Genomic DNA, 18,908 nt, shown 5'->3' with positions numbered 1-18,908 from the left:
CAAACAATCTCTCTTTTTTTTTTAAGTGAAGGCAATTTATAATTTCAGTAATGACACAAAGTTGATGCTAAACTTCGCAGGCCACATAAAATGATGTGATAGGCCGTATCTGGCCCCCGGGCCTTGAGTTTGACACCATGCTCTGGAGTATTTTAAACGTGAGTGTTGGCACTGGAGTCTGGAGTCAATAAGTTATTTAACAGGAAGGGAAAGTAGAATAATTCACTGATTTATTTAGCAGAGGTTCTGGCATGCAGGTCAGGGGGTGAAATCCAGGAGATTGGACACTGATTCTTTAATCAAGTGGATGGAAGCTACACACTCCTGATTTCTCAAACATGATAGAACCCTCATGTGCATCAGAATGACAATCCTCCTCTCTTTGGCAGGTTGTTAACATCACTCGTCAAGTGTTCTTAGTGCCAGATCAAAGCAACAATGAGCATCTTGGTTGGGGAGAGTAATGCAGTATTCGGTGACACCTCTATTTTCATTTGCAATCATTGATTGATTGGTCATTAAGCTTGAGGTGGAGGAAATTGGCAAAGACGGGAACCAGAAATTGCACTGAATGGAGAAAAAATGTCCATCTTTTTGATGGCTGTATGCCAAGCGCAGGTCCCTGCAGAGAAAAATCACTAGATTTTTCTTGGTGTTGGGCTGCCTGCTTCATTCTGCTCAGTTGCTCAGAGACTTCAACATCTATTGAGATAGCTGCAGACTGCAGTCTAGTTTTAAGATGACATCAAACACTGCGCTGAGAAATGAACAAATGCACAACTGACTAGGTAAATTGTGAATTGTTTTTCTCAGTCAATTCAGAACAGTCAGTTCTGCAGTATTAGCTGACATAAAAAACAGTTAAGCAATTCAAGGGTGCAGTGTCATGCAATCTGCAGCCATCTGACATTGACAAAGAGTCAAGGGGTGAGTCTTGACTATTCTTAAACATTGGTGTTTATTGCATCCTAATTAACGACCTGTGGAGAGAGACACTCGATCCGCCTTCAAGGTTGTCCTTATCTCATATCAGTTGGGCCTCATTGTCAAGGAATTCTGGACCTCCCTTGTTACATGCATGAAAATGGAACAGAAGCATACAGGCTGCAGACTTACAGGAAACCACATTGCAGAGTAACAAAAGGAAATGAATACAAAGGTTTAACAACTACTATATCTCCACATATAAAAACAAAATAATAATTTTGCAAATCAATCTGATATACTTTTCATTGTAGGATTGAGTTAGACCATACTATGTGTCAAATTCAATAGAACGAGGGGGGGGGGGCAAAACATAAAACACACTTAAAGTCACAGGCTGAACAGATTAACAACATGTCGGTTAACATAAATGTGAAAAAAAAACAGACAGGATACAATGTGATTCCAAGATAAGTTCACTTAAACTCAAAATACATTGGTGCCCCAAAACACACGTGACCTGACTTGTTTTTCTAGTTACAAGTCATTGCCCAGCTGATTTTCTTTTGCTTCGACTTGTGAAAAATAAATGTGATGCAAGTGCTGTGTGGCGGCAGTGAACACACCTCAATTCCCTTCAAAACATGTTGCAATTTGACAGTTAGAGCACTTCTTCAAAAGAGAGGCCTCAAGCTGTTTATTGCCACCTCCAGTCAAAGTTTATTTTCGAACTAAACAGAAAAAATAAATTACAAATTATCTCACACAACTTTGGCTATGTTTGTGGTAAGCCTCTGTGTTGTTTACGGTAAAGTTGTGTGGTGCTCAAGCATACTTGAAAGTAGTGAACTGCAACTACATTGTGTTAGCCATCCTCTCTTCATTTAAGAATCTGCATTTAAACCTGCAAAAGAGATGTAAAACCAAACAGAGATTTTTTTTTTTCAAAAACATTAAAAACTTCTAGACAAGGAATTCATCTTTTCAAATTGATTCAGATTAAAGCGCTCCTCTCTCTCTCACACACACACACACGCACGCACACACACACACGGACACATAGACAACCTGTCCTCAATCCCTGAATATAAGTAATTGCCAGCCGAGCCCTGAGAAATAATTGTAGCTTTCAACACTAATGGAAAACGTGCACATTCATTATTCAGTCCAGAAGATAAAGTGCTGCAAAGTGTCAGGAGACCGATGACTTATTGCTATGTGTGAAGTAACCTTAGACTATAAAAGAAGCAACACAGAGCACTATCTCTTCCTCTGTCTTGATCCCCCAATATGTCTCATGTGCCCTCTTCTGACCATCTGCACAGAGCGGCACCACGCAGAGAACCCGAGCCCGCATCGCAGCTGTGGCGTGCTCAGACGGCCGCTGATGGGCTCATTGCTTCTTTGCAGACAGAATGACAGATGTCTCGGGTTCTCGTGTGTCACCTAGTATTTGACCACAGGCGAACACCACTATGGAGAAAAGCCAGCCCAGCGCTACGGCTCTCTCGGGAGCTCTGTGGTTTTTTTTATGAGGAAACATGGGGGAGGAATGTGGCAGGAGGGGCCGTTTGCTGACCTGCAAGATAACACCTGGCAAGAAAGAGATAGCTTTGATATGTGAACATGCCCACACTTGTGCTGAGGGAAAAAGACACCTGAACCTGAGCAGGCTGCTGCTACGAAAAGGCAACACACATTGGACGGAATTCCAGCAATGCACTTTGGTCTGATTCATTTCCCGTCTGCAGACCCCAAGAGGCTGTTGGTGATATTTAGCTACTTATTAGGTTCCAAAGTGAAAGCATAACAAATTGTGAAGCAGGATTTTGGAGGGCAGACAAGAAAATGCAATGGTCCAATATGCATAGATTCAAATACTTTACTGACCTTGTCTGTGCCACTTTTTAAGAATGTCTTTTAAAGGAGTCTTGCTATCTAGTTATCTGGGACGCAGACACATTGAAGATTAATTTAGATGAAACAGTTTTCAACAATAGATTGGGCCGCGAGGGAGAATCTACTGAAGGACTTTGTTTTTGGGAGCCGTGTTTAAAAAAAAGTACAATTAGCTGAATACTCAAGATTTCATCACTGAGATTTGAGGACTATTAATGGCACTGCTTTTGCATCTATCCATCTGTTTTATGAACCACTTATCCCACATATCCTTTGGACAATTAATTCTTCATTTAAACTAATATGTATGTTTTTTTAATTGCAAAACGAAGTACCAGGAACCTTAGTACTCTGAGGCAGACATGCTTGGCATCCAACCACTAACTCGATTGAAACAGGTAGATTTTCCTGCTTAATTCACATTCCTCAACCACAATACAAATAAAAATACCATGTTCAGACAATTGGGGACGTTGCAAAAAAAATTGCAACATATGGAAATTATTTGAATTATGAATTAGACACAATACATGTGTTGGGCACCATATGACTGATCTGTGGAGTGTGGCTGGAAACACATATGGTCTTTCCTTGGAAACTCAAAACAGCCTGAGACACAGCAACAAAAACAAACAAAAGCTTAGTGCTATTTCACGCACCAAGACTTTCACCTTTGGAACTTTTCCTGTTTGACGACCAGTTCCTCCCCTTCTGTTCCAAACACCCAAATAGGAGCAAGAATGATCTCAAAATTGTGAGGTGGTGCTGTGTTGAGGACTTTAGAAGCAAGCTGTTTTAAATAATCAACAAGTGCATATTATTAGTCTACTCGACGGAAGTGTGATGTTTTAAAATTAGTTGTGATCATAATCTTTAAGGAATTAGGAATGTACACAAAGACAAGCATTATCTTTATTGCAACACTTGCAAAGGTATTAGTACTGTCTGCAACTGTATAGTAGGGCTGGGTGATATGGTCAAAATTTCACATCTCAATATTCCATCAAAGTATGTCAATAACATCCTAACTCTAACCTTGCAGGCAAGCACAATTCTCACTTGTATTTGTTAGTTAACAAAAACATGAGAATCCATCTTGCTACTTTTCTCTGGGCCATACCACTGGATGATTGAACCAATTACAAAGTAACAATGTGTTTTGGGTGGCTGGAAAGTAAGCAGACCTCCACAGGTGGATGATGTCACATTGGCCAGAGAGATCAAATATCTGTAATGTAAGCACTTGAAAATCGCCTTCGTTAAGAGAATGGCATCATGAATATAATACAGGTAAGGTGTATGCAGTGTGTTCCAAAAGTCGCTGTACACTTCCCCGTTTCGTTTCAGGAATCATTTTTCCGTGAAGTCCGCAGCATTTGACAGCTTAGCCCCTTCCTTTACCAATGGCTCGGCAATTGATGTTGGGGCAGTGTGACAAAATTGCCTCCTGCCAAAAACTTTTTCAGTCCCAAACTGCAGTTCAGCACCTGTTTTAAAAGCTTTTTGACTGTCAACCTGCTCCAACACATACTTGGACAAAATATTCAGCAGAAGGCCTGGTACTCTGGAATCACTAACGTAGAGGTGGCATTCATGCAAAGCCAGGGACGATTTATCCGGAGGGCTACATTGGATCTCAGCATCAATAAAATCTTGATTCGGCAAATCCTTCAGAGTATGATAAAGCCTCCAGGTTATTCAAAGGGTTTCAAACACAAGATTATAATGTTCAACAACCTGAAGTTGGTACGAACCTATTATTTGGTGCCAGGCTGCAATTTTGTAATGCTGGTTTAGTGTCACTTGGTGAGGGATGGGCAAGGAAATGACAGGCTTTAAACTGCCAAGCCTAAGCTGTTAAATGTTGATGGCCTCACGACCATCCAACTGATACCTAAAATGACATAGAAAATGGAAGTGTGTAGTGGTGACTTCTGGGACAGGCTGACAGTAAATTTCTTTTTATTTTGTACTGAGGTACATTGAGAGCCTGAACTTTTTTTTTTCCAAATATTGTTGAACTAAAAGCCTTTTTTACACAAGTACTTCTGTAGAAATACAAGTGAGTACTTTTCATTCCCTGGTTTGCAATAGCCGGACTATAGGTTAGGGAGATGAGTGATTATTCTGAAAACTCTTGACTGTTTTAAAATGAGAAGAATATGCATTACCTAAAATATAGAAAAGGGATACCCTCCACTATCACGCAACCAGAGCGCAGAGCGCATAGTGCACTTGCTCCGCTCCTCCCTGCGCCCTCCTCCGCACGAACCTCCCATCAACCCGACAACGGAGTCACGTGATTCACCACCGAGCTTTTCAACGAGCCCACACCGCCACAAATCAAACTCACCCAACACCAGTTTGCAGAGAGCGAGAGAGAGCAAGAGTGAGGAGGAGAAGAGCAAGTAAGAGGATGAGAAGCAGTGAGGCGTTCACAGGAAGAGAGCCACTCCATCACCGAGGAGAAAAACGATGACGAGGGTTCAGTAGAGGACAGATCCAAAATGTCTCCGCGGCGAGGAGGCTTTTGATAAGCATCTGAGATGAGCGCCAGGCCGCTTTGGAGTCTCATTCTCAAGCTGTCCGATTGCCATTGGGATCCAGGAGCGCACAGGTTTTTGGGCGCCTCAGCTCAGCCGCAGCTTGAATAGAAGTGGATCTTTTGTTGTGCCCTTCGCCATGAGGGTTCTGACATCTAACTTGTTCGCGCTGCTCTTCCTGGGCGCATTCGCGGGGGTTTTCTACGTGTGGAGCACGCTCGAGGACCGCTTGGAGCGACACAAACGAGGCTTTTCAGTGCCGGGCGTCGGGTCGTTCTTCCCCAAACTCCCCGTGGATCTTTCCGCTAAAACTTTCCGGACTCTGCTTGCTGTCCCAGCAGCATACAAAATCCAACTCAAGGCTCACAACGTAAGTGAGAACACAATAATTCGCCAAGACCACGTGAATGGGAATTCACGGGGAGGGTCAGATAAATTGGACCCCCCCGTGGAGGATGGCATTTTTTGGAGCGCCTGGCTGGAGGATCTACTCCCGGTGGGATTCACAGAAGGATACGCCAGGGCTTGGCGAGACAGGGCGAGGGCAGCGCGGGTCGTGAAGCTGGAGCCAGGATGCGGCAGGATATCTAATCAGCTCGCCACTTTCGCGGATGGCTCCAAAGCGTGTGTGCGCTACGGGATCAACGCAGATCAAGTGCAAGGTGAAACTTTGACCTATTACCTTGCTTGCTTGCTGGGCATCACCAACGTGCCCCCTCTGGTGCTGTCCCAGCTGAACACCTTCAGTGAACAATGGGGGATGGTGAGGACACACCTAGGTGAACTACAATGGAGCGACCACGCCGTGGTTTCTCTCACCGAGTGGGTTTCCAACCTGAGCGGGGTGGTCACACCTGCACCGCTACGCCAGGAGAGCAGCGGGCTGCACCCCGAGCTTCTAAACAAGACAACGGAGGAGCTCGTGGATCTCATGCAGTGGAGCGACCTGATCATATTTGACTACATGACGGCCAACTTTGACCGGCTGGTGAGCAATCTTTTCAGCCTGCAATGGGACGCGCACGTCATGGAAAGGGACACCAACAATCTCCTGAAAACGCCCCGCGGAGACCTGGTTTTTATAGACAACGAAGCCGGGTTAGTGCATGGCTTCCGGGTGTTAAACATGTGGGAGCAATATCACCAGACTGTGCTGGGCTCCGTGTGCGTGTTCAGGAAGAAGACCGCGCAGCGCGTGGCTGAGCTCCACCAGCGCAGAGATGCCAGGACAAGGCTGCTGGAGCTCTATAGAGACAGCGAGCCATTGTCAGCCAAAATGGGTTTCCTTTCAGACGAGCACGCCGCTGTCCTCCAGGACAGGATAGACAGAGTATACAAACACATTCTACACTGCAAAGAGAAGTACAGCCAGCTATGAGCATCCACGATGGACTCAGTGGCACAAAGATGCAAAACAGACAGTTTTGTCTGGAATATGCAACTGAACTACCTCTTATGGATCAAATGTGACGCCTACTTTATCACTATTTGTGCCAGCTTAATTCCTGCTGATTTATCTCACACTATAAATTGCGCTTTGTACACTCTTGATTAGATCACGTGAAGATTATAACAGTGACTGCATGGGGTAACATATAGCCCCCCCATGCTCTTATGTGTATTTGGATTATTCCCGTATGGTCTTTAATCCAGATAAAATAAACTCCCGAGCCTTACTGTTTACAATTCAATATTTCATACTTTATTTCTGTTAACATCTGGTTGCTTTTATAGAAAATCTTTTTGCACAGTCAGATGCTGCACAGGAAGCTGGCACTTGTATTTTTCTTTTTATTCAGCCTTAAAATTGTAGCATTGTACATGTTGTAAATATTGCTCACCAACTTGTTTTAGCAAGTCAGAGGTCCACTAATTTAATGTGCATTGTAACATTCCGAAATACCTTGCCCCCCCCCCCCCCCCTTCCTTTTAAATATACTCTAATTTATGTTAAAACACTGTGTGCTGTTTAACAGTTATTGTGGTCTGTCAAACATTTAGCAGCCTGCAAGCCGCTGTGCCGATCATTACAGTGCTTTCATTGTGGTGGATAAATGCGTGATACTGGCATGAATGTTCCCTCTGAGCCGTCCTGTCAGCCAAAGGCACGCTACCACGGGAAAATGCTAATCCTTTATAATCTTACCAGGAATTATGAAGGAGGAGACAAGTGACATCATTCCATGCATTTTCAAAAGGATTTGCTGTTTCCTAACTAAATTGAAATTAGTTTTCATCTCTTCTTCCACACAGATCAAAGGGCTTCATGAAATAGCTTCGTCTGTTCAGTTAAAGAGTAAAAAACATCTCCTTGAGAGACTATACTGTGCCGAGAGGATGATTAATTAATGCTTTTTCTCTCGGAGGAGGGCTTTCTTTATCATTTTTCAAAGGTAGAATTTGAACTGTGGAATGTGTTCAAAGCACGAGTGCAAGGGTTTTTATTTGACCGTTTTAAAAGAGCTCTTTCTTTATTAGTTCCATAACAGATTGGACTTCTCTGATCTTTCGAGCGAAAACCAACAATATATGTTTGGAAAGTCCTATTTTCAGCTGCTTGCTCTTCTGCAGCTGGTTTCTTTTACTACTTCTGTATGTTCAGCCAAGTCACTCCACGGCACATCACTATTTGCGCATCTCGCGGCATGATAAGTTTTGCGTGCATTATTTCAAACGGTGGCTACTTATCCATTTATTAATGGCTTGACGCACGTGCAAGTGATTTTATGGTTTTGCCTGGTAGGTCACAATGGCAGTGATGTAGTGTACAAGGTTAAGCGGGTATAACAATCTCATCCAGTGCAACCACCTGCTTCAGCAGCTTAGTAGATCAATATGTGCTCAAAGTGTGGGGAAAGGAGGTCATGGTAATGGGTTGGTAAATATGTCGACTTGAATTTCACTGGGCGTGGGGGGGGGCAAGTATTACGTGTACTGTGCATACAGCTGGGCACCATCTAAGCCTGCCTGTTCATGCTGAAAGAGATTTACGACGAGTTCCAGACACCAGGGATTAAACAATGTTGAACTGTGGTCTGCATGTGTAAACCAGACTCACAAGTCCCTTGCTTTTTCTGCATTTCACGATTTGCCTCACATTTTGTCTTTTGAGCTATTAATCTATTGTTCACAATACTGTACCCATTTGGTAGTGAAAAAAACTAATGAGCTGAATTTTTGCAATTTTTTTTTTTAATTTAGCCTCTTTGTAAATCACACATCGCCCCCAGTTTTTACGCCTAATTTATTCTCTTCCTGCGACACTGCAATGAATGAAACTTTTCCTATAGCTCATGGCACTAAAGCAGTATGTGGGACTTAATTACACCCTTATTGTGCTGTGGGTCTCCTCACATGTGGTACTTTTGTGTGTGTATGTGTGTGTGTTTGTGTATGTGTACAAAGAGCCGCCAACTCAGACAGTCATGCATCCTCAAGCCCGCAGCAGGCCACAGCACAGATCTGCAGGTACTTCAAGTGATCTTCCACTTATTTCTGCTCATTGCAAACATTCCAGAGGAGCAGAGGGAGGATCATCTCCATGGACACGCACACACACGCAGCAATTTCTCCAGCAGGAAAATGAAACAGGAACCAGCTGTGTACACAGACTGTCTTTTAATGTCGGAGGTTTGAACCCTGATCACTTTTCTTCTCACTTCTATGACTCCCACAAGAATACGATTGATTCAGATTGTAATTTTCAGAACACAGATTTTTTTGATAATATTTTAGATTAAAAAATAAAATGGTAAAATAATATGTAGGTGTTTTGCCATTAAATGACTAAGTGAGCAACCCCTCCTTTCCCAGTGGGCTCGCCATGTGTGAGTGGATAGACATAACTGGCATTCTTTCAAGGCTACATAGTGCAGGGGACTTCCTGTGCATGGCTGAATGATTTCATTATAAAACACAGCACATCGGTAGGAGAGTCACTTAGTCACAGTTGAGTGGATACCGTCCATAAAGGGTCAATCGTGGGGGGGCTGGTGCACCAACTCGAGGGGCTCTCACATTGTGGGACGGACATCCAGGCGCTGGTGCGCTGGGAGAGCTGGCACAAAGCCTGACTGTGTTCAAACCAGGGGTACAAACATAAGGTCAGGACCTTTAGGTTTTGTTCCTCAAGAAAGACACAAGTTGGAGTCAGACAAGTGAACAACACATTCCTCTACAAAACAACATAAGAGTACATCTGAATTCCTAATACTTGGGATTTTATAAATGCAGACAATTCTGGTCGACATTTCATTACATCTTGAAAGTTTAACAATGAGTATGATTGGTTGTTTTTCTATGTGTGCCCTGCGATCGGCTGGCGGCCAATTCAGAAGGCCTACTGCCCAAAGACAGCCGGGATAGGCTCCAACATGCCCGTAAGCCTCGTGAGGATGAGCGATTCAGAAAATGGGAAGCTTAAGAATCATCTTAAAGCAGGTCACACTCAAATGTATTCACTTGTGCAGTTTAGTTTTGCATTTTCTGATCATTGAAGCATGCTGTGTGTCAGAGCAAACACATAAACAGCTGTTGTCCAATCTTTAAGTGATGGAAGGAAAACAAGGAAGACATTGCTCCCTACTTATCCTTCTTGCATCAATTTGTTATCACGGTTGAATAGGCCTCAACTTTATTGCTTTGTTGGAAATATGACAAACCACTGAAAGTTACTTTGATATTTCTGCTCATATTGCAATGTGCACAAGTAGGCAAATAACCCTGTCCTGTAATCACAATAAAATCTGTTATAAGCTCGTTTGAGGTTGTCTCTTTTTTCCCTTGATAAGATTTACTTCATGGTATTCTTTGCACATAATAAATCCAGATTAATTTCAATTGCATCTTATTTGTTATGATTCACCCTTCAAAGTCTTTCTCCAAAATGTGCTGCAGAGTTTGACTTTGAATTTAAGTGAATGTAAACATTAATACTCCTTCACATAAAGAAAATAGTGTCACAATATTTAATATGCTTTTATTTACAGTAATAATATGAATAATCCTTTACTGAATAAATTTGATTTATTTCCACAATTATGAGAGCATAAACAGCGGGTATCCCAAAAACCCTTTCAATGTGGCACTTAAAGATAACAGTGTGTTGTGCTATGAGGGAGACATGAATTGTTTTCACCTTTGAAAACAGATCCCAGGTGTTCTTATTGAAGGCCTTTGACATTCTGGGATGTAAAAAAACAAAGAATAAATAACCACAGCACACTTGAGATCCACTTGCATTGCTCTTGAAATTGGTTGGGGATATAGAGGCTGAGACTAAGCACTCTACTGTAGTGCCAAAACAGAGTAGGCTACACATTACGTTACCATGACCAGCTCAGTCCTTGATACAAAGCACCCCAGAGTCTGAATAGCTACACAAGTGATCCCCCGTGAAGACAGATATTTATTTTTATCTCATAGAGACACCACTTCATCACTAACATACTCTTGTCTATCAGTGCGCAGATCTGTACATGTGGCACGTGATGACTCAGCTAATCCTAACCCCCACCCGAACCCCTTACCCGCTGAACAGATGTACATGTGCCAGTTATTAGATCCTAATGCAAATAATGCTGTTAGCTCAAGCTAATTAGTGCTCACCCTGCTGACCGACCTTTTGGCTTCTTTTAGTCCTCGAAAATGGCTGACTTTGCCCACCCTAGCTGCCAGAAACTTAGTGTGATTGTCTAAATGAGGCGCACTGTTACACTGCAATATGGCAACATTCACCACAACTCACACAATTGTATTTTTAAATCTCAAAAATATTGTCATGTAATTTCACACAGTGGGTGAAACAACTACCTCTAATAAAAAAACAACAACAAAAACAATTTAGCTGAATAATAGATTGTGGTTATTGTTGTTTAGTATTTCTTTGTTTTATTCACAGATTGTGAAATCAGTTTCTTAGAATACTTATCACAGCAGTCAGTTTTTCTCTTTATAACCTGTGATTGACATGTTCAGCTGTTGGTATTTCCATGTTATGCTGCTTTACTGCATCAAGGGTGCCACTTTCTAGAGCATGCTCATTTGCATTAGGTTCATCTCTATGTAAATGAGAATTAGTGTGCTTATGGAAATGACTCACAAGTTTTCCTTTTCACTCTAGTTTTTTCAAACACATTGCACTTCCAAACTTATGCAAAGACCTGCACCTACCCATTTCTGAATGAACATGATTAAGAAATATAGCAAATATGAATACTGTTCGGGAGGCGTGTCCAAACTCGCTGTCCTGCCTGTTTTTTCCTTGCCTCAATACACCTGATTCAAATGTCCATAGTCGTCATTGTCAAGGTTCTTCAGAACTTGCGACTTGTCCTGCTTGTACCAAATTCTGAATATGGTCTAAATATGGGACATTGGAGGTGCACCAACCAACTAGTGGATTAAAGGGCACTCCAAAGGAGGGAGAAAAAAAGCAGTTAGTGACACTAAATTAGAATCAGGCACTGAGACTTGCAGTATAAATTGGTCTTAAAGTGCTTGTTTTCAGGTTTTGTGATTTGCTCAGTTTACTGCGACAAAGTCATACAAGCTTTGTGCCAGACATGTCTGAAGTGCAGGGAGAATCAATACACAGAAGGGCAACGGGACTTGTGATGACACAATTCTTCGACCCTGCTGAAAAAGCACATTACTCCGGGCTGACTTGATCCCTTGCTGTTTCCCTTGCTCGGCTGATTTCCGAGTGTAACCTATCCAAGGTGGTGCTCTTGAATTATAGCATCTATATTGACACTGCAAGAACTCTGTAATTTGATCATTTGTATGTAAATTGTGTGTTTGTGACACCATCATAGTCTGTACTACTGCACACACAGGCAGAGCAGCTTTCCATGCTCCACAATGTTGTACTTCCACGCAGGAATGAGTGAAGCAGTGGGAAGGTGTCGGAAGAGTCAATCAGTTAAGTAGATAGTTGACAAAGAGTCTAGTGAGAGAAGCAGAGGGCACTCGAGCATGCAGGGATGAGGACAGGCATTTAAGGTAACTATTTTGGGTTGGATCCAGGTGCGAGCCTCTCTCCCTCAGTAGTGGGATAAGGCAACAGCTCGCCCGAGGCAGACAAAAGTGGGCTTATGGCTGGCTATGTAGTTTCATTGTCATTTGAATACAATTTGACATGACCTTCTGATGGTGAGATGAGACCACCAAGTGCAGCATGTACAAGACTGGGGGCAATCTGTCATAATTGTGGCACGATAATACAAATATAGCTTAATGAAGCTGATGTGAGTTGATGGATAGTCGGCTTTGGCTTGAGTGCAAAATGAGACCATCAACCAAAGTGGCTATAGCCCGCAAGTCTACAAACAGAGGCGCTTTGTTTCTAAAGGTCAACAAGTTGGCGAGAAAAATCCTAGTCATTCTGAAGTGATTCATTACCTCAGTAACTATTCAAGGTTAAAATGTCCCTTTGAAAATGATGGTCCCATTTTGAGTCAGAGAAAATAAAACACTGGGTGTTGTCTCCATCACCATCCTACAACTTTGAGCATTCTTTTTTTAAGCTTTGCATGGTGTCCTTGGTATCTCAGGCAGTTCCAACTCTCACCCCTCCTTTCCACTTGTGGCATAACATAAAACAAACTGGTGACAGTCAAAATACCAAAGTCAAGACTTCAAAGCAAGTTCACAGAGCAATGACTACTAACATCACAAAAGTGCAATTCTATTCTCTCTCGTGTGCTCTGGCAATGTGTAGAGCCTGGGGCACGATTTTAGAATTGTCGGCCGAGGCCGAGGGATGAAAACACACTTTTGAACGTACCGACACACGGCAAGAGCAACACATCACACACAAAGGGATTTGATTAATGAATATTCCCACATTAGATGGGAAATCTTGCACAACCTCCCGAGATTAAACGTGACTTCGGAGTAAACCAACATAATGAACACGGAAACAACAGTTTCTGATTTGTTTTGAGCAGAAAAGAGACTTTTTGGTGTGCCATGACTTTTGTGCCGCATCATCGTCCTTCTGAGCCGCGGAGATTAGCCTGCTAAAATGATCTTTGAAGCCATTACTAGAATTGGGGCCGGCCTACGATTGTCGGAAGGCGAGATTCTGGGCTAAAATTGGGCTGATAATCTTGTGGCGTTAACTTGGTTTAAGATCTCACGTTTATCAGAATTTTAAATCATTGAGATACGAGTGATATGACTCATTAATATAATTATTATTTTGCTTTGACAAGATTTGAATGCAGTCTGGGACAGATACCAGGCACTTCATTCATTACAATGGAGATAGATGATCCAAGATTTTGGGGGTTATGTATATGGTACTGAAAAAAAGTAAACCATTGTATGATCCAAAGTTATGGTCTATCACTAGTTTTGTTGATTTTGTGACCTTTGTCAGTCAGTCATTTTGGAGAATAAAAAAATATCATAGCCAATTTCTGCATCTTGGAACAATACCTTCATTACATTTAGTAAGATTAATTTTAGATGTGCAAATCCAGGAATTTTTCAGGCATTTAACATCTTAGTGGGAAGCTGGTAGGATACAGTATTTACTTTTTATTGTTTTTCTGTGTTGCCCATTTTTTTAATTTCATAGACCTGAATTTGGAGTTACATCCCGATTTTGACCTTCATTATACACCATGTAATAGAACCACCTAAGAGTCTCACACAGACTCCTTGTCCCACAACTAGCGGAACAACAGAGCACTTCTTAATTTTATTGTAGAGGTCATGGCAGTGGTCATGTGGTTGGAAACACACTCGGTCCTTTGTGAAGTATTTTTTCCATACACAGTACTGTAGTCTTTTGACTTCCCCCACTTGTCGAATGAAGCACATAGCTGTTGTCACACGCTTTACTGACTTGTCTCAAAAAGGAAGTTGCCCAGACAGACCCAGTTATTACAACACACCTGCAGGGCAAGTCTAGGGTTTTTCCGCAACTCACTGTAGCACTACCTTAAACAAAAGAAAACTAAAGCAAGCATAGTGACACATTTCCTAACCTAAATCCTGGAATATCCTCCCAGCAATACAGAGAGTAAATCTGGATCTATTACCCCTGTGTCCCTTCATGATTTAATGATCTTTTTATTATTATTATTATTATATTTGCTAACATCTATTGGTTCTGTGTAGAAATATTTACGGTACATTGTAAAAACATCATTTTTTGTGGAGGTAGGGGCTAAACCTTTGACCAAGCTCCAAAGACAGCTACAAAAGCAGTTTTTTTGGAAGACAAGTTTATTTAGTTTATCATTCCCAAAGTGGGAATTTCTTCAACATAGGCCAACCTTTTTTTTGGGCTGCTGTCATTTCTTTAATCTTATTTCAATTTGAAACTGACTTGTATTATATCATTTATCTTTAAAAGGCGATGAGAGAGTTTTATTGAACACCTGGGGGTTTGAAATACAGTATGTCAGTATAACTGGCAAAATTCATGGCCATCCAATGGGAAATGAAAAACGACATTTTGTGACAGTGAGACTTTGCGTGCGTACGTGTGTATATATGTAAGTGTGAAAATATAGCGTTGACAAATAACTCTGATGGGCACTTCACTTTTCATTTAATAACATAGAGCTTGTCATCTGCATGACTTCATTCCAGACATTTATTAAGAAATGCTGTGTGTATTGAATGTCTTCTATGTGAATATTTGGGATACAATATAATTACATCAATTTATAAAGCAAATCAGGTGCTGGCAGAGACACATTCTTGACTTTTAATTGTTCAGTGCAGACATGGTTCGACATTCCTTAAACCAGCTGGTGGAATGCCCCCCTTCTCCCAGCATGACTGATCTCGATGTCATGCTTAAATTTATTTGGTGTAGAAGCAAAAGAGATATCTGGCAGCCGGCTTGAATCGGTTCAACTCTGTTCTTTTTTTCCCCCCGTTCTTTCTAAAATCTGAAGGAAACACAGCTGTTTGCTGAGCTCTCTGAGGAGGGGGGGGGGGGGGGGAGACTAAGCAAAGAAAAGAATAAGGTAAGGAAGAACAGGGCAGAACGTGGAGAACCAGAAGACAAAAAAATAAATTTATTTCGCCAAAGTACATCTAAATACAGCACACGTTCTCCATTAGGGTAAGGACTTTTTTCTTTGTCTAGTTAAATTCTATTGTAATTGTATAAAATAAAACAATATGTAGGGACTTTACCTGCTTTGAAGAACAGCATTTCATGGTCACTAATAGACACGTCATCATCACAATCAACTGTCATGCTCAACATGCGTGCAACATACCGAAAGAAAACCGTAGCCATGAATGTGTCCCTCATTGACAGATAGACAAACACACCATGTTGCAACTATCGAGAGACAGTGTGTTGATCATGTTGTGCAAAACTGCAAGAGTCAGGTCAGACACTGACCCCAGCCATGTTGTGTTTTTATAACCCCCCAGGCTTTAAAAACAAACTCCCACCCTTAAATTCTCTGCACTATGTTTTCCATATGTTGTTGCTACTTGGCAAGCAAGCATGAATCACAAGACCAGTCTTGTAATCTATGTTTTCACTTTTAATTAGGAGTTCCGAGATAGTTAACCTCGGACTAGTCCATCTGGTTAGCTGGATGTCATCATGTTGCTTTTTATACTTTTAAGGATGCCCGGCAACACCTCTTAGTATACCACTAGTGCTGGACCCCTTTATGCATTCCAGGTGTTCCCATAATTCACAGGCACCAAATACCATAAGGACATTCCTGAACTTCTGAGGCACACCAGCAGATGAAAGTGTAGATTGATGGCCTGCCAATGAGTTTGTAAGGGGGAGGGGGGTTGCAGCATGGGTGAGAAAGAGCAAAAAGACACTTCAAAGTACAGGAAGTGTTGCTGTTGTTCTCTGCATAGCTCCCTCATAGAAATATTCACAATTCTTTTATGCTCTGTGCTTTTGACAGCTGCAGTGCACACGTTCAATATGGGTTTGATTTCATTTTTTTTAATGCACCATGACAAGAGCATCAGGCAGCCCCATTTAAGATGTCTATCTTCCTCTAACACACATAATTATTAAAGACAAGGTTTGGATTTTCATTTTCATGATTTCAAAGGTGACCCTTTGTGGATTGCCTCCAATTTTCTTTTATCGCACCTGGATACAACATTTCCACCACTTTAAAATGCCATCTGCTTCTTGAGCTAGCTGGTGACTTTGCTTGTAAAATCCAAGGTCATATAGAAATGTGTATCTAGCTATATTTGTGCATGTGTGAATAGATCTGCATTTTCATGTGTGCTCAACTTGCTTGTTTTATATTGCTGGAGCTCTTGGTCACTGACATTGATGGCTGTGCAGAGCGGTGTTTTTCTTTTCTGAGGTCTGCCTCTGTAAGATTAAGCATATGTTGGTGTGAAAAAAACTACATATTTCATGGCATTTTGCTTAACAATGCCAGATAGTGAAAAATCAAAGCAGCTAACACAAATAGTATGGACATGAACACCTTGCATGTTTTCAGCTCTGTCAAGCATTTCTCCCTGAAAATAAAGACGCGTGATGAATACCAAAATAAACACGGTAAGACTTCAGTTTTCCTTTACTTTCCCATTGGTTGTCATCATTATGGAACTATCCTTGTTCCAATTCTGGATGTTATTTTCAGGAACTAGGGTGATCCAAAAGGCACTGTTTGATCATTTTCACAGCTGTCACCGAGGTTTAGCCTGCCAACTTGGCTAGTCAGTCATGAAAGCAAAACGTGCACCTGCAACATTGAGTTTTAAAGGTAACTTATATTACAAAGTAAATTGTAATAAAAGAGACATTAATTATATTACTTTTACTATATCATATATATTTTGCAATCTATTCATGGCTCACGGTGAAGCCTTGCTAGAACTGTTTTTGTTGGTTCTTCTTTAAATTTGTCACCTTTGTTGGCAGTCATTGCAATGAGCCAGCGAAAGTGCAAACACCCAATTCTGGACCTGTATGCTTGCCTCGACGTGACACAGAAAGGGTATAAATAGAGGCGGCCCACACATATCATTGTGCCAGACAGAATGTGGCATCTGCTGTGCAAAGTGTTTGAGAACCTCCGAGGGCTTCTCCATTGCTCTCCCCTCCCCCCTCGCACCTTTCATTGCTCCCAGTGATCCCTCGCCTCTTCTCCCCTTCCCCCCGTGTGTCTCTTTTTCTTTCCCTAGTATTTCCCTTTCTCATTCCATTCCTCTGCCTCCTTCTAATTGCCCCTTTGCCCTCCCCCTTGGTGCTTAGTGCCACACATCTGTTGCCGTGCTGAGTTTTGTTGAAGGGACCCAATTTTTTTTTAGGAGGCAACCAGATCTTATTTCAAAACATACTGTGGAAACCAGGAAGGATGAAAGACACATAGGAATGAAGGAAAAGAGGTGAGAGGGGGTTGAAAGGATGATATTGGTCTCTCCTCCAATGTGATTGAAATCCTGATTCCATATTTACATTTGTTAACAAATTCTTCCTCAGGGAGCTACACATGCATGCAAATACAAGTTAATCCCTTAGGATTAAGCGATGTATTTGCAAGGCAATTTTGAAAAGGATTGCAAATGTGTGAGAGATAAAAGTAGTCATTGTGATTCTCTGCAGGTTACTCCTCAACCAAAGCCCATGCTAATGATTTAGCCTTCTAATTCTCTGCTCTCGCTTATCCTGCGCAAAATCAGTTTAACCTTTCTCTTCCTATTTTGCCTTGTAATACTTCACACAGTCACATGACCTATTGCATTGACACAGTGGAGCCATACATAGGAATGGCACCGAATGGACCCCATTTGCTGCGTACATCCAACCACTGTACTTAGCTTTTGTTTTATTTCCCAGAAGCACACCATTTAATCTCATAATCTGCTTTCACTGTGACTAGTCTTGAATTCATTCACAGGCAGGGGATAAAGAGTGGCAAACTGCAAGGCATGTACACAAACACACACCGAATCACAATGCCAGCCAAATTAATGAGCATTTTAGCAGTCATTAGTTTTTTTTAATAATTCCTCCTTCACGTGTTCCTCATCTCCCCTTTCCTTTCCACTCTATGCTTTTCATAGCTCCACCCACCTGCTTTGACAGGTAATTTTCCATTAATGTTTGCTGACACAGCACTGTGCTCGCCCTCTGGCAGGCCAATCATTGCTTTTATCGTTGACAGTGGCGATTCACAGTAGGATAGAGCGTGAGAGGGAGGGGCTATAGGAAGATGGCAGCCTGTCCAACTGTCAATCGGAGAAACGCCGCAGGTCATCTTTTTATCCTTTTGTTTGCTTGCAGACTACTTTCTCATCTGTGAAGATGAAATTCTATCTCCAGCCTTTCACTCTGTGTCTTCCTGACTCCTCCACCCAACCCTTTTGCAAAACCTGTTCTCTCCTTATTCCTTTTCAAAAATGTTTTCCCGTTTTCATTCTCTTTTTCATTTTCACTTGTGTCCTCGCCTCCATGCGATGATATCAACAAAACATAATCCAAAGATTTGCCTTTTTTATAGGGAACGGTTGCTTTAGTGAAGACTGAGTAAATGTGACCCACATTTAAAAGACCAGTATCATGATGAA

General features: G+C 41.8%; 2 protein-coding genes across 6 annotated transcripts in view; one reads left to right on the top strand and one right to left on the bottom strand.

Moving 5' to 3' along the window:
• Positions 1–4,665: 4,665 nt before the first annotated feature.
• Positions 4,666–18,908, bottom strand: part of LOC147055947 (large ribosomal subunit protein eL27-like) — a 33,443-nt gene continuing 19,200 nt past the window's right edge. For 2 of the 5 annotated variants that reach the window (XM_085914666.1, XM_085914667.1), the window contains exon 5: positions 16,173–16,701. In XM_085914666.1, the coding sequence (XP_085770792.1) occupies positions 16,569–16,701 (133 nt within the window). In that variant the 3' untranslated portion in view covers positions 16,173–16,568. Of the gene's footprint in view, positions 4,718–16,172; positions 16,702–18,908 lie in introns of those variants that run through there. The other 3 variants (XM_085914665.1, XM_085914662.1, XM_085914661.1) reach the window with 3 other exon arrangements.
• On the top strand, positions 5,153–7,270 carry fjx1 (four-jointed box kinase 1). Its single transcript, XM_085914723.1, has one exon. The coding sequence runs from the start codon at positions 5,506–5,508 to the stop codon at positions 6,742–6,744; it is 1,239 nt and encodes a 412-aa protein (XP_085770849.1). The 5' UTR covers positions 5,153–5,505; the 3' UTR covers positions 6,745–7,270.

This window comes from Syngnathus leptorhynchus, chromosome 6 (genome assembly GCF_054491065.1).
Source record: "Syngnathus leptorhynchus isolate UIUO chromosome 6, UIUO_Slep, whole genome shotgun sequence".
In the NCBI taxonomy this organism is placed as follows: Eukaryota; Metazoa; Chordata; class Actinopteri; order Syngnathiformes; family Syngnathidae; genus Syngnathus; species Syngnathus leptorhynchus.
The sequence above is the reverse complement of the archived record's forward strand: the minus strand, read 5'-3'. Positions and strand labels throughout refer to the sequence as shown.

What these genes read in the sequence shown, in the direction of transcription:
- fjx1 (XM_085914723.1), top strand. Translation starts at nt 5,506, where the DNA reads ATGAGGGTTCTGACATCTAACTTGTTCGCGCTGCTCTTCCTGGGCGCA.